This window comes from Pogoniulus pusillus, chromosome 22 (assembly GCF_015220805.1).
Source record: "Pogoniulus pusillus isolate bPogPus1 chromosome 22, bPogPus1.pri, whole genome shotgun sequence".
In the NCBI taxonomy this organism is placed as follows: Eukaryota; Metazoa; Chordata; class Aves; order Piciformes; family Lybiidae; genus Pogoniulus; species Pogoniulus pusillus.
This window is the reverse complement of record NC_087285.1, coordinates 1959670-1972557: the sequence shown is the minus strand read 5'-3', so window position 1 is coordinate 1972557 and position 12888 is coordinate 1959670. Positions and strand designations below refer to the sequence as shown.

The 12888-nt window shown below is 52.4% G+C and overlaps 1 protein-coding gene across 7 annotated transcripts in view; it reads right to left on the bottom strand.

The window, feature by feature from the left end:
- LOC135185089 (protocadherin gamma-A4-like) overlaps positions 1-12888 on the bottom strand; it is a 223480-nt gene that overhangs the window by 125941 nt on the left and 84651 nt on the right. The window contains exon 1 of one of the 7 annotated variants that reach the window (XM_064161446.1): positions 4475-7169. The exons of the other annotated variants lie outside the window; for them this stretch is intronic. Within the exon in view, the coding sequence (XP_064017516.1) occupies positions 4475-6910 (2436 nt within the window). The 5' untranslated portion in view covers positions 6911-7169. Of the gene's footprint in view, positions 1-4474; positions 7170-12888 lie in introns of those variants that run through there. 7 annotated transcript variants of the gene reach the window in all.

Here is a 12888-nt window from a genome sequence, read left to right as displayed (position 1 = left end):
ACAGCGGGCAGCAGTAGCGCTCGCCCGGTCGCTCCCTGCCGCCGCCCCACGCTCAGCCTCGGGCTCTGTCTGCCCGCCATTGTGTGCAGCTCTCGCCGCAGCCCTGCCGCAGCACTCTCTCTCCAGCCTCTCTCGGTCCCAAGTGCAGGGGCAGGCGAGTGCAGCGATCTCGGCTCCGGCTCGGACGCCGCTGAGCCGCAGCTGCGCCTTCTCTCGCCTCTCTTGCCCGTGTCCCTGCAGCTCGGTTGGCGCCGAGCAAACGAGCAGCTTGCGGGGGCCGGACGCAGCGGCGGCTCCGGCTGTGTCTTCAGCGTTCTCCGCGTTGGGCAACAGCGGCACCCGGAGGCGCCGCGACGCCACCGCAGCCGCCTGATGGTAGTCGCCACAAGGGAGCGGCGTTCTGGAGGCACTTTAGGGGCTACACCTGCCTTTGGGCTCTCTCTTTTACTAGAATCCAGAACCCCAAAAGCATTTCTTTAAAGTGAATCCAAAGGCGTTCAACAGAGATTCGCTCTCAGTTTCTTTTACATCATCTCCTTGAGCCACAAGAAATAGAGCTCCAAAACTGCTCTAAGTAAATCAAAATGCAGTACCCAAAGGCAATGGATACTGCTTTATGCAAAGATGTCAGGAAAAAAACTTTTCTGTTGTGATTCTGATTTAAAAAATCCCTTTTTTCATCTCCAGAATTGAGGGGCTGGCAAGACCACCATGAGTCTGTCACAGAACCCAAGAACAGTTTCAGTGCAAAAGCACTTTTAAAGACCATTCACTATGCCTCTTTCAATGGCCAGAAACATTCTTCACAAAAAGTGCTTTCTTAGAAGGGAAGAAGTAGAACTACACAGAAATGAGTGGAACTTTTGTAGATCAAAGTCGTGGAGCAGAGAAAGCAAAATTTGCATGCTACCAGAACTGAATGCTTAAGGGGGATGATGACAAGCAGGGGTATAGCCTTCCCACCACAAGATACTCCCCAGGTCTTCTCTCCAACCCTACAGGACTTTCAGGTTTGCTTCTTACCCTTAGAACTGGCAGAAACATAACACAGGAGCATAATGCTCTATGATCACACCAAGAAGGGAGGTACCTGTGCCTGCTCTACAAAATTCTGAAGCCATTAATATTTGTCAGAAGTAAAAGGGCATCATCTTATGGGGGAATCTCTTTCTCTCTCTTATCACAGGTAAGTGTTCCGCAGACATGTCACCTGCTAAATTCATGCTTTTGTTTCCTCCCCATACCAAACCCAGAACAGAAACATAACCTCATTCCTCCTGCCTTTTACAAAAGCTAGAGGATGAGCAGATGGCAGCATCATACAACACATGGTTGCATGAAGATAAAGTTATGAAGAGAGAAGAGAGAAGAGAGAAGAGAGAAGAGAGAAGAGATGAGAAGAGAGAAGAGATGAGAAGAGAAAAGAGAGAAGAGATGAGAAGAGAAAAGAGAGAAGAGATGAGAAGAGAAAAGAAAAGAGAAGAGAAACCAATTTTACCAGTAAGATCAAATGCTATAAGAGATATTCACCAGGTATTGTTCTTGGTCTTCACCACAACTCTTGAAATTCATCCCTGACAACCACTGAGGTTTCAAGCACAAATGCAACCCTGAAGTCATCTTCTGGAAGTAAGGAGATATTCTAGGAAGCAATCATCAACACTCAGCAGTTTTTTCTACTCTGTAGCCTGATCATTTGATGAAAAGATGATGTAATAAATGCAAGTATCTTTTCATTGTCATCTTTCTCAAGCTAAGGCAAATAAGGGCATATAAGTTTCTGATGCAAAACAACACTCAAAGCTTCAAATGCAAAAGCACTCTCTAGACATGTGGGAAATGAGCAATGACCTTTCAGCAAAGGCACCAAGAAACTCTGAGTAGGACTATGAAGAAATTCCACATCACAGTATTACAGGGAGATAATGTGGGGCAATAAGGTTTCCCACAGGAATGTTAAGCTTTTCCATCCATGCATCAAAATTCCACATACCCAGTTATTGAACAAACACTTCATTGCTGAAGGACTGTCTGTATCTTTCATGACAGAGAATCAAAGCTCAAAGCAAGAGTGTCACAGGCCTTACCACCAGGCATGGAACCAAACCAAGAAACACATTGACACACCCACTTGCCTGCTTCAAAGTCACAGAAAATAACCAATACTTTTGGCAAGTCTCAATAGAAGAGCACAACATTAAGTGACAGCTTAGGCTCACCCTTAGACCTGGACAGAAAAAAAAAAACACAAGGCAGACATGTAAAAGCTTAGGTAATGAAGGAATCATTGCTTAACACTTCTGATACTGTCAACTCTAGCAAGTACACAAGAAATGTGTTAGCTTGGTAGGTCTACAGGAGGCTCAGTCATGACCTCATACCACAGACACACTTACCTTTGTATAATCAGCCAAGGAAAATAGACAGAACCTCATCTAAGAACTAGGACAAACTCAACTTTTACAACTTCCTTTTAGCTATTTTCACATTGTACTACACAGAACTCTTCCATCTGCCCTGTCTCTGTACAAGAACAGCACTTAAATCTGCCCAAACCTCAGACAACAGCAAAGCTGCTTCCACAGACAGATACAGTAAACTGTTAACATCCCAGGTAACAGAATAGGTTACCCACTCCTCCCATACAACTCAAAGAACCCTGGAATGTACAGAAGGCCATAAGCTATTGCAGGTCATTTAAAGTCCAGATCATCCAAGTATCTACTGAAAGGCAAAATCAGCTTTCTTCAGCACAAGGGCAGCTTGGAAGACATGTTGTACCACCACATTGAGACAACATTTGCATCTATGCCCTAGACCTACCATTCACAGGAATCATCATGCAGCTGGAAAGTAAAGTGATGAACTCACAACTTGGTCAGCTGGAGCCTGAACAAAATGACATTGAAAAGTAAGACACCTGCACAGACTCCTTTTCTGTAGGCCAGCAACACACCCTGAGAATGTATCTCCATCAGTACCTTTCTCTTCACAGCTGTAAACAGCTGTGCATGGAAACTTTCCCTGCACTCAGACAAATGGCACAGATGTGGCATACCCCACGTGGTCACACACCCTGAGGCCAAGCTGCAGCCAATGACAACAAGTGAGGTAAGAACCAGAAAAACACAGAAATTAATGGATCAAGTGGAGTAAGAGGTTATTGAGCCAAACTTCCTGATCAGAATAAACCAAAACCTCATGGTGCTCATCAGGCAGACATGGAAATAAGAGAAATGGTCATCTGTCGTTCTATGCCCCACTGCCCACCAAGACATCTCTCCATCATGTCTTCTCTCCAGCATTACACATCTTGTAAGTTGGCTTCTGACTCATCATAGTTGGCAAAATTATGGTGAAAGGATAATTCACCATGATCACACCAAGAAAAGAGATACACTGTTCCCTTCAACATCCTGAGGAGAAACAGGAAGATGCTGGAGCTCACAAATAAAAGAGGAGCAGTCATCAAACAAAGAATGTGTCATCAAACCAATGGGTTAGGGGAAATCTCTTCCCTGTTTGGTCACATGCACTGTTCCACAGAGATGACACTGTTGCAATGGCCATGGCTGCATCTATTCTCCCCAGCAATAACAGAACAAATGGAAAACACTCACATCTCCTGCCTTCCACACCTGCTGAAGCTGTAGGCACTAGCACACAGCTCACTGCTAAACAACGTTCCTCTGCTAATTACAACTAAACCTACACAGGCAGGAAACCAAGAAAAGGCAAACAAACTGTGAGCAGAGAAGCAAGACAAAAGGCATTAGAAGGTGAAGTCCTGTCAGGGAAACTCACCAGGCAATCTTCTTGGCCTTCACTGTGGGAATGGCCTCCCTGTGCTACGTGGTAGGATGATTATTTTCAAGAAATAGCCATAAGATCTCAACAATTCTTTGTGTAAACATCTTCTCATGGGCCTCTTTCTCAGATTTGGTCTTCTGAGAAAGTAGAACGTGTACTCTTTCAGCCTCTGTGCAATAAACTGTCATCCAAGTATCACCTCAAAGATACTTTAATGCATGTTGGGCAAGTTAGAATATAGCTGATGCTAAAGGCTTAACATGGACTGCAGGATTAGGTTCAGGAACTGGAAGCAGGAAATAACTCATGAATCCACAACTTGACCATTCATATGCTGAGCTAGACGCTATCCAGAAATACATGACACCTCCAGACTCATTTAATGTAGTCCACAACAACAAGGAACTTTGAAAATTAGCAAAACACATGCCATATCTCCACTAGTACCTCCTCACACACAGCATCCTCGCTACACTTCTCTAACCCTTTACCTCCCATAACTGTCACACCGAGACACCATCCCACAGTCACCTGCGGCAGCAAGAAGCAGCAGCAGCCAACAAAGTGCCAAAGGAAACTTTACCTTCCCTGTCAGGAAGCAGCCAGAGCAGGGTGGGAAAAGAGCACAGAGGAACACCAACCAGCAGCATGGAAAGGCACTCACCCGGTCAGTGTCGGTGTCGTGTGCGTGAGCGCCGGCAGGATCGTCCCCGATAAGCAGCACAGGCTCGTCGGGCTGAGGGCGGGCAGGGAGAGTGTCACAGCAGCTGCCGGGAGACAAGCGGAGCTGGCTCTTGCGCGAGTCGGCAGTGAGAGACACTTCGTGCGAGTAGGAGCGCAGGAAGGCGCGGACGCCGTCGATACCCACGAAGTGCGTGGCCGGGACTCCACGCAAGACCCCGCCCGCCGGCGGAGGTAGCTGCGAGCGGCGCCAACGCCGCAGGCGCAGAGCCAGCAGCAATAGCAGGAAGGCGAGGAAGAGGCAGGAGACAGCTGCCACGGCCAGCACCAGCCAGCGCGTCAGGCTGCCCGCTGGCTCGCCCGGCACCGCTGCCGCCGCACTGCCCACCTCGGCCAGCATCTCGGCCACGCTCTCAGCCAGCACCACCGTCAGCGTGGCCGTGGCAGACAGCGCCGGCCGCCCGTGGTCCTTCACCAGCACCACCAGGCTCTGCCGGGCCGCGTCGCGGGACAGCGGGAAGCGCGCAGTGCGCACCTCGCCGCTGTGCAGCCCGACGCGGAACAGCCCCGGCTCCGTCGCCTTGGCCAGCTCGTACGACAGCCACGCGTTCTGACCCGCGTCCGCGTCCACCGCCACCACCTTGGCCACCAGCGACCCGGGCTCCGCCGACCGCGCCGCCAGCTCCACGCCCGACCAGCCACGGACACCGGCCCCGGACACGGGCGCCGGCGCTGGGTACAGCACCTGTGGCGCGTTGTCGTTCTCGTCCACGATCACGATCCGCACCGACACGTTGCTGCTCAGCGCCGGGGAGCCGCCGTCCTCCGCCACCACCCACAGCCCCACCTCGCGCACCTCCTCGTAGTCGAAGGAGCGCAGCGCGTACAGCGCGCCCGTCTCCGCCTGCACCGACACGTACGACGACAGCGGCACGTCCCGCACCCGCCCCTCGCCCAGCCGGTACCGCACGCGCGCGTTCTGCCCCCAGTCCGCGTCCCTCGCCCGCACCGTCAGCACCAGCGCGCCCGCCGCGTTGTTCTCGGCCAGCCGGGCGCTGTAGCTCGCCTCGCTGAACACCGGTGCGTTGTCGTTAACGTCCAGCACCCTGAGTGTCAGCACCGTGCTGCTCCACAGCGGCGGCGTCCCGCCGTCGGCAGCCCTCACTGTGACGTTGTACTCCGCTACTTCCTCTCGGTCCAACTCCTTCGTCGTCACCACTCGGTAGTAATCTTCAAAGGACTTTTCCAGTCGGAACGGGACTCCTGCGTCCAGAGAGCACCGCACCTGGCCGTTTGTCCCCGAGTCCCGGTCCTGCACGTGCAGCAGGGCTACCACCGTCCCTAATTGGATATCCTCAGGAATTTCAGTTAGTGTGGAACGCACCAAAATATGAGGTGCGTGGTCATTCACATCGGTCACGGTGACCACAACTTTGGCAGTGTCGAAAAGCTCTCCTCCGTCTCGTGCCTGCACCTCCAGCTCGTAGGAGTCTCCTTCCTCGAAGTCCAGGGGCCGCACTAATGTGATTACTCCAGTCTCAGAGTCCAGTTCAAACAGCTTCGATGCTTTCTCTGTGATTTTCCTCAACGAGTATTTCACGTGCCCGTTCAGCCCTTCGTCGGTGTCAGTGGCTGTGACCGTGATGAGGGCAGAGCCCAAGGGCAGGTCTTCGGGCACACGCACTGTGTACTCTGCCTGGCTGAACACGGGTGCGTTGTCATTCGCGTCCAGCACCACCACGCGGATCCGTGCCGTGCCCGTTCGTATCGGCTCTCCGCCGTCCCTCGCTCTCAGCACCAGATCGTGAAACGCCGCTACTTCTCTGTCCAGTGCCTTGGCCAGCACCAGCTCGGGTCGCCGATCTCCGCCAGGGCCCTCCTGCACGGCCAGAGAGAAGTGCTCGTCACCGCTCAGCTCGTAGCTCAGCAGGGAATTCGGCCCCGAATCCGGGTCGTGAGCCTCAGGCAGGGGAAACCGAGATCCTAGGGCTCTCGTTTCGATTATTCTCTCCTCCAGCTCCGCATCCTTAAAGCTTGGAGAGTTGTCGTTAATGTCCGTGATTTCCACTGCGATTCTGTAAACCTGCATGTTCCCGTCCGCTATCAGCTCGCACCGCAGCACGCACTGCTGCTCGCTCTCGCACAGCTGCTCTCTGTCTATCCTCTCGGCCGTAACCAAATGTCCCGTTTTGCCGTGCAGGAGGAAATACTGCGTCCTACCTTCCGACACAAGGCGGACTCCGCCGTCGCTAAGCGCCGTCATCTGCAGTCCCAAGTCCTTAGCCACGTCTCCCACGAAGGAGCCCTTGGGCATCTCCTCGGGCACCGAGTAGCGCAGCTGCCCCCACGCCGCCTCCCAAGCCGACAGCAGAACGCAGCACAGCAGGGCCCGTGACCGCCGCCTCCCTGCCGTAGGCATCTCGGCCGCCGCACCACCGCACCGGATCCAAATCCTCCTACAGCTACGGCTCCGTCTGTCCGCTGCCACCCGCTACCGCCGGGTCCCTCCGGCTCCCTGCAGCTCGGCTACGCACCGCGGGGATGCTCGCAGCCTGCCCGGACGCAGAGACAGTCAGCCATGGAGCCGGGATGCAGCGGGCGGGGCTGCCTGCAGCGCTCCGGCTTCCTCTGGCTCCTCTTCGGTCAACAGCGGCGCCCGCAGCCTCCTCTCGGCACTGCAGCCACCCTGCACAGCCCTCAGACGCCTTGCTCAGACTTTCCATGGTAATACGAGATCTTGATATCGGAATACGCTGTTTAGAACCCTGCCAGCCTTTTCTCAACCTTCCGAAAGAACCAACAGCAGCAACGAGCAGGAATTAAATTACCCCGGTTGGGGTTTTTTGCACTAATTTCGCTTCCAGTCCATCATTTTCTCCAAGCAATTCCTTTATTTCCTTAACAGAGGAGAATTGACTTGCTAATGTTGATAGATGTAAAATAGAATATTCAATTTTTTGTAACAAGACCTGTGGAGCATTACGAGTCTCATTCTATTCTTTCAAAAGCACGATCTCTGTCCTGAGTTTTTGTAGCAGTCTTATTTCATTTGCAGGTAGAAGGAAAAAAAATCAAAACATTTTAAATCACTGAAACTGATATTCAGACCTTTTACCAGAGAACCAGTATCAGGCTCATTAATCCAAGAGGTAGGAACTTTGCTTTCAATGCTGCACTTCATACGGAACACATCTCAAATTAACTGCAGTCCCACCACCGATGGAGAGTAGAAAATTGAAGCATTCACTTGACATCAATCAAATGAAATGCAATCTAAGTATCCTAAACCCACAGAGTTTCTATGCACCCGTCCTGGCGTTTATACCAAAAATACTCTTCTGGGAACACACTCCAGAAGGAGGTTCCCTTACTACTCCAAAATCTTTCTTTGTCACACATCCTGTTTTCTGACTGGTGGTGACTTCAAAGCATTGCAACGTACTAATAAACCACAGTATCACAGTATCATCAGGGTTGGAAGAGACCTCACAGATCATCAAGTCCAACCCTTTACCACACAGCTCAAGGCTAGACCATGGCACCAAGTGCCACGTCCAGTCCTGCCTTGAACAGCTCCAGGGACGGCGACTCCACCACCTCCCCGGGCAGCCCATTCCAGTGTCCAATGACTCTCTCAGTGAAGAACTTTCTCCTCACCTCCAGCCTAAATCTCCCCTGGTGCAGCCTGAGGCTGTGTCCTCTCGTTCTGGTGCTGGACACCTGAGAGAAGAGAGCAACGTCCTCCTGGCCACAACCACCCCTCAGGTAGTTGTAGACAGCAATAAGGTCACCCCTGAGCCTCCTCTTCTCCAGGCTAACCAATCCCAGCTCCCTCAGCCTCTCCTCGTAGGGCTGTGCTCAAGGCCTCTCCCCAGCCTCGTCGCCCTTCTCTGGACACGCTCAAGCATCTCAATGTCCCTCCTAAACTGGGGGGCCCAGAACTGAACACAGGACTCAAGGTGTGGTCTAACCAGTGCAGAGCACAGGGGCAGAATGACCTCCCTGCTCCTGCTGACCACACCATTCCTGATGCAGGCCAGGATGCCACTGGCTCTCTTGGCCACCTGGGCACACTGCTGGCTCATGTTCAAGTGGGTATCAATCAGCACCCCCAGATCCCTTTCTGTCTGGCTGATCTCCAGCCACTCAGACCCCAGCCTGTATCTCTGCATGGGGTTGTTGTGGCCAAAGTGCAGCACCCTACACTTGGAGCTATTGAACTCCATCCCCTTGGACTCTGCCCATCTGTGCAGGTGGTCAAGGTCCTGCTGCAGAGCCCTTCTGCCCTCCAGCCCAGCCACATCTGCCCCCAGCTTAGTGTCATCTGCAAACTTGCTGATGACTGACTCGATGCCCAACCGTTCACCTAATCACTGTCCCTGCACATTGGTAGGGCACATTTCCACAAAAGCACCGCAGGAAGGCAGAAGACAAGCTCGGGTCCCTAGCTTGAAATATGAGGATCATTTGTAAACGTGCACATTCAGGTGCATAACTGTTGTTATGAGTGAATTTTGGTGCCATTGCCTTTATGCTCTCACAGCCAGTGGAGACCTCTGCTTTTTAGAGAGGCAACAATTATTTCACGAAGTGACTGACAGAACGAATTGCTCAGCCTAGAATTCTCCTGTCTAGGAGGTCCAAGCATCTCCTTTTTAAATGTTATGGAATTATAAATCTGTTATTTCATTCTCTAGAGATTTCATTCAACACCCACACCTGCATACGGTCAGAGATAACAGGAAAAGAGGAAACTACCACCCACAATTGGGGGGAAGATGAAAAAGTCAGTCAGACAACACATGGATGGTAGAAAAAAGCTCTCAGCTAAAACTGAACCAGCACTCAGGGAAGAATTATGAAACGCAGCTGCTATTTCTTTGCTCCGAGGGGAAGCCCTTTACTACTTACGGACCAGCGCTCCCCATCCACACCACGAGGGCAGGAGCTTTGCTTAGAATAGTGTATTTGACACGTAACTCATTTCAAACTAACAGCAGCATCATTACTGACTGAGATTAGACTTTTAAAGTCTGAAGATGTTGATACTTGTCAAGCGAGCTTGCAGCTCCATAAGAGGTGGGGTTCCTCACGCTACTACCACGAGGGTTGGCATTTCTTCCTGCAAGACCTTCTGGCGAACACACTCCAAGAGAAGTTTCCTTTACTGCCCGAAAATCGTTCTCTGCCACCCTGGACTAGTTTCAGGCTGTTAGTCACTTGATCACTTCACAATAATTGTACCACAACTACCAGGAGGCAGGAAGCACCTGCACTGACATTGGACAGAATTATCTGCTCGACACTGCACAAACTGCAGGGGAAATGGCTTTGTAAATTCAACCAGAATAAAACCAGGTGCATCTGACCTGACTGCTCCCATTTTGCAGCTTGCCCCAGCAATACCATGGTGATTGCGCTCATACGACGGATTTACTTCATAGAATCAACTAGGTTGGAAGAGACCTCCAAGATCATCCAGTCCAACCTAGCACCCAGCCCTGCCCAACCAACCAGACCATGGCACTAAGTGCCCCAGCCAGCCTTGGTTTCAACACCTCCAGGGATGGCAATTCCACCACCTCCCTGGGCAGCCCATTCCAATGCCATTCACTCTCTCTGGCAAGAACTTCTTCCTAACGTCCATCTCCATCCTGAACCTCCCCTGGAACAACTTGAGACTGTGTCCCCTTGTTCTGTTGCTGTTGCCTGGCAGCAGAGCCCAACCCCACCTGGCTACAACTTCCCTTCAGACAGTTGTAGACAGCAGTGAACCTTCTCACCTCTGAGCCTTCTCTTCTCCAGGCTAAACAACCCCATCTCATTCAGCCTCTCCTCCACAGGGCTTGTGTTCCAGGCCCCTCACCAGCTTCCTCGTTCTTCTCTGGACACATTCCAGTATCTCAACATCTCTCTCGAATTGAGGACCCCACAACTGGACACCGCACTCAAGGTGTGGCCTGACCAGTGCTGAGTACTGGGGAAGAATAACCTCCCTTGTCCTGCTGGCCACACTGTTCCTGAGCCAGGTCAGGATGCCATCCTTCGGAAGCACTGAAGGATTGCTTCATTTTTTTCACTGAAGCCACTGAAATCACGAGAATATCATTAAACTACTGGAACACGAATGGTTGCAGTGAACGATGAGATAGGAAAATTAACGGGCAAATGTGTGACTTTTTAACAGACTACATGAAATTTTAGTTTTTGTAGCCATTTACGATTTAGAAAATAATTTGTCACTCTGAATGACTAGCAACAGACCTGCATTTTATCAGAAATCAAGGAACTTCGAAAAGCCTTAATGAGCTATTCATCTAATTATGGGATCTTCCCTTTAGTAGGGCACCTTTTCACCAAAACAAAGGCAGAAGACAAGAACAGCTGCTCAACACGCACTCCGCGGGGCACTCTGCAAATGGGCACGGTCACAGAGCCTAATTGCTGTCATTAGTAAATTCCTTGTAGTTGAGGAATCACTCTCAGAATGGGTACAGACCTGTAGTTCTTTAAAAGGCAGATATAACTGCTGCAGATAAGGGTTGAGGGACCGAATGCCTCCATGCAGGGTCCCCCTGTCAACGAGATCTACCAGAATCAAAGAGCAACGTTGGAAAAAAGGAGAATGGGAAATAAGATAGCCTGAAATACACAACCCATCTTATTGCCTCTTTTTTCAATGAGATTTCAGTCAGCAGCCTCACAGCAGTACGATCAGGGACGGATGAAAGAAAGGAACTATCACACGAAGGGAAAAAAAGACAGTAAAAATAGTTGTACAAAGAACATGTAAAAATCGTGCTTGAATAAAATTTACCCGCCCCATCAATTCTGCTGTTTCTGAAGCAGCCTCCAAATGATCGGCAAAGAGGAGATAATATCTTTTATGGATAAAACATGGAACTTTCCTAAAGGAAGGAAGAGCTTGGGATCCAGCTCTCACTGATATTCAAGAACATTGGTTTAACAAAAAAACGGCCACAAAGGCAGTGCCATACAACACCATTACACGAACGAGTTCACTATTAAAGACTGAAACAACCAATGCACTTTAGCCAGAACTTCTCTTCCATGGAGAGTAAAAGATTTTTTTACCACCGTTTTCCTACCCCGTCACAAAAATCCATTACGTACAGAATTCTATGTAAGCTACCCAAAAGACAGTAATAAACAAACAGCTCCCACCTGTCTGCTCCTAGTGGAAGGAGGATATCGCATTGCTCACTTTATTCTTTCATTCACACAGACACAGTAAATTACTCCCCACTAACACCCCTAGGGAATAATTCAAAGAAGAAGAGACTGGAAACCCAAAAAGGATCCAAAAGATAGGAGACGGCTTGAACTTAACCAACCTGTGGTGGGGCGGGATCCGCGGGAGGGTCTCCCACGACGGCGCTGTTTTTTGGAATCGGCTTCTCGCACGGCTCCCCTCCGCGCGGCTCCTCCGCGGGCAGGATGGGCGGCGGCAGCAAGGCGGCCTCGGTCAGGGCGCGTCCCGGAGCCACGCACAGGTTGTAGGAGTAGGGCAAGGTGCCCTCGCAGAAGTCGGCCGGGAAGGCGGCACTGGCCAGAGAGAAGCGCTGCGCGCCCAGGCAGCGCAGCACGGGCGGCGGCCCGGCCCTCCGCAGCCGCGCCAGCAGGGCCAGCAGCAGGCTGAGCAGGAAGAGCGCCGAGAGCAGCGCCAGCGCCAGCACCAGGTAGAACTGCAGCTCCGCCGGCGACTCCACGCCCGCCGGGCGCTCGCTCAGCTCCGGCAGCGCCTCCTGCAAGCTCTCGGCCAGCACCACGTGCAGCGTGGCCGTGGCCGACAGCGCCGGCTGCCCGTGGTCCTTCACCAGCGCCACCAGCCGCTGCTTGCCCGCGTCGCGCTCCGACACGGCCCGCGCCGTGCGCACCTCGCCGCTGTGCAGCCCCAGGCGGAAGAGCGCCGGCTCCGCCGCCTGCACCAGCTCGTACGACAGCCACGCGTTGCGCCCCGCGTCCGCGTCCACCGCCACCACCTTGGCCACCAGGTAGCCGGCCTCTGCCGAGCGCGGCACCACCTCGAACGGCGGCGTTTCGCCTCCTGACGCCGCTGCTGTCGTCGGCCACAGCACCCGCGGCGCGTTGTCATTGCGGTCCAGCACGAAGATGCGCACCGTGGCCGTGGAGCTGCGCGCCGGCACCCCGCCGTCCTGCGCCCTTATCGCCACCGCGAACTCGCGGCACTGCTCGTAGTCGAAGGAGCGCTGCGCGTACACGGCGCCGCTCCGCACCTCCACGGACACCGGCGGTGGCGCCTCGCCTGCGCTGCCTCCCTCCAGCCAGTAGCTGACGCGCCCGTTGGCGCCCGTTGGCGCCCGCGTCCCGAGCATGCACGCTCAGCACCTGCGCTCCCGCCGCGTTGTTCTCCTC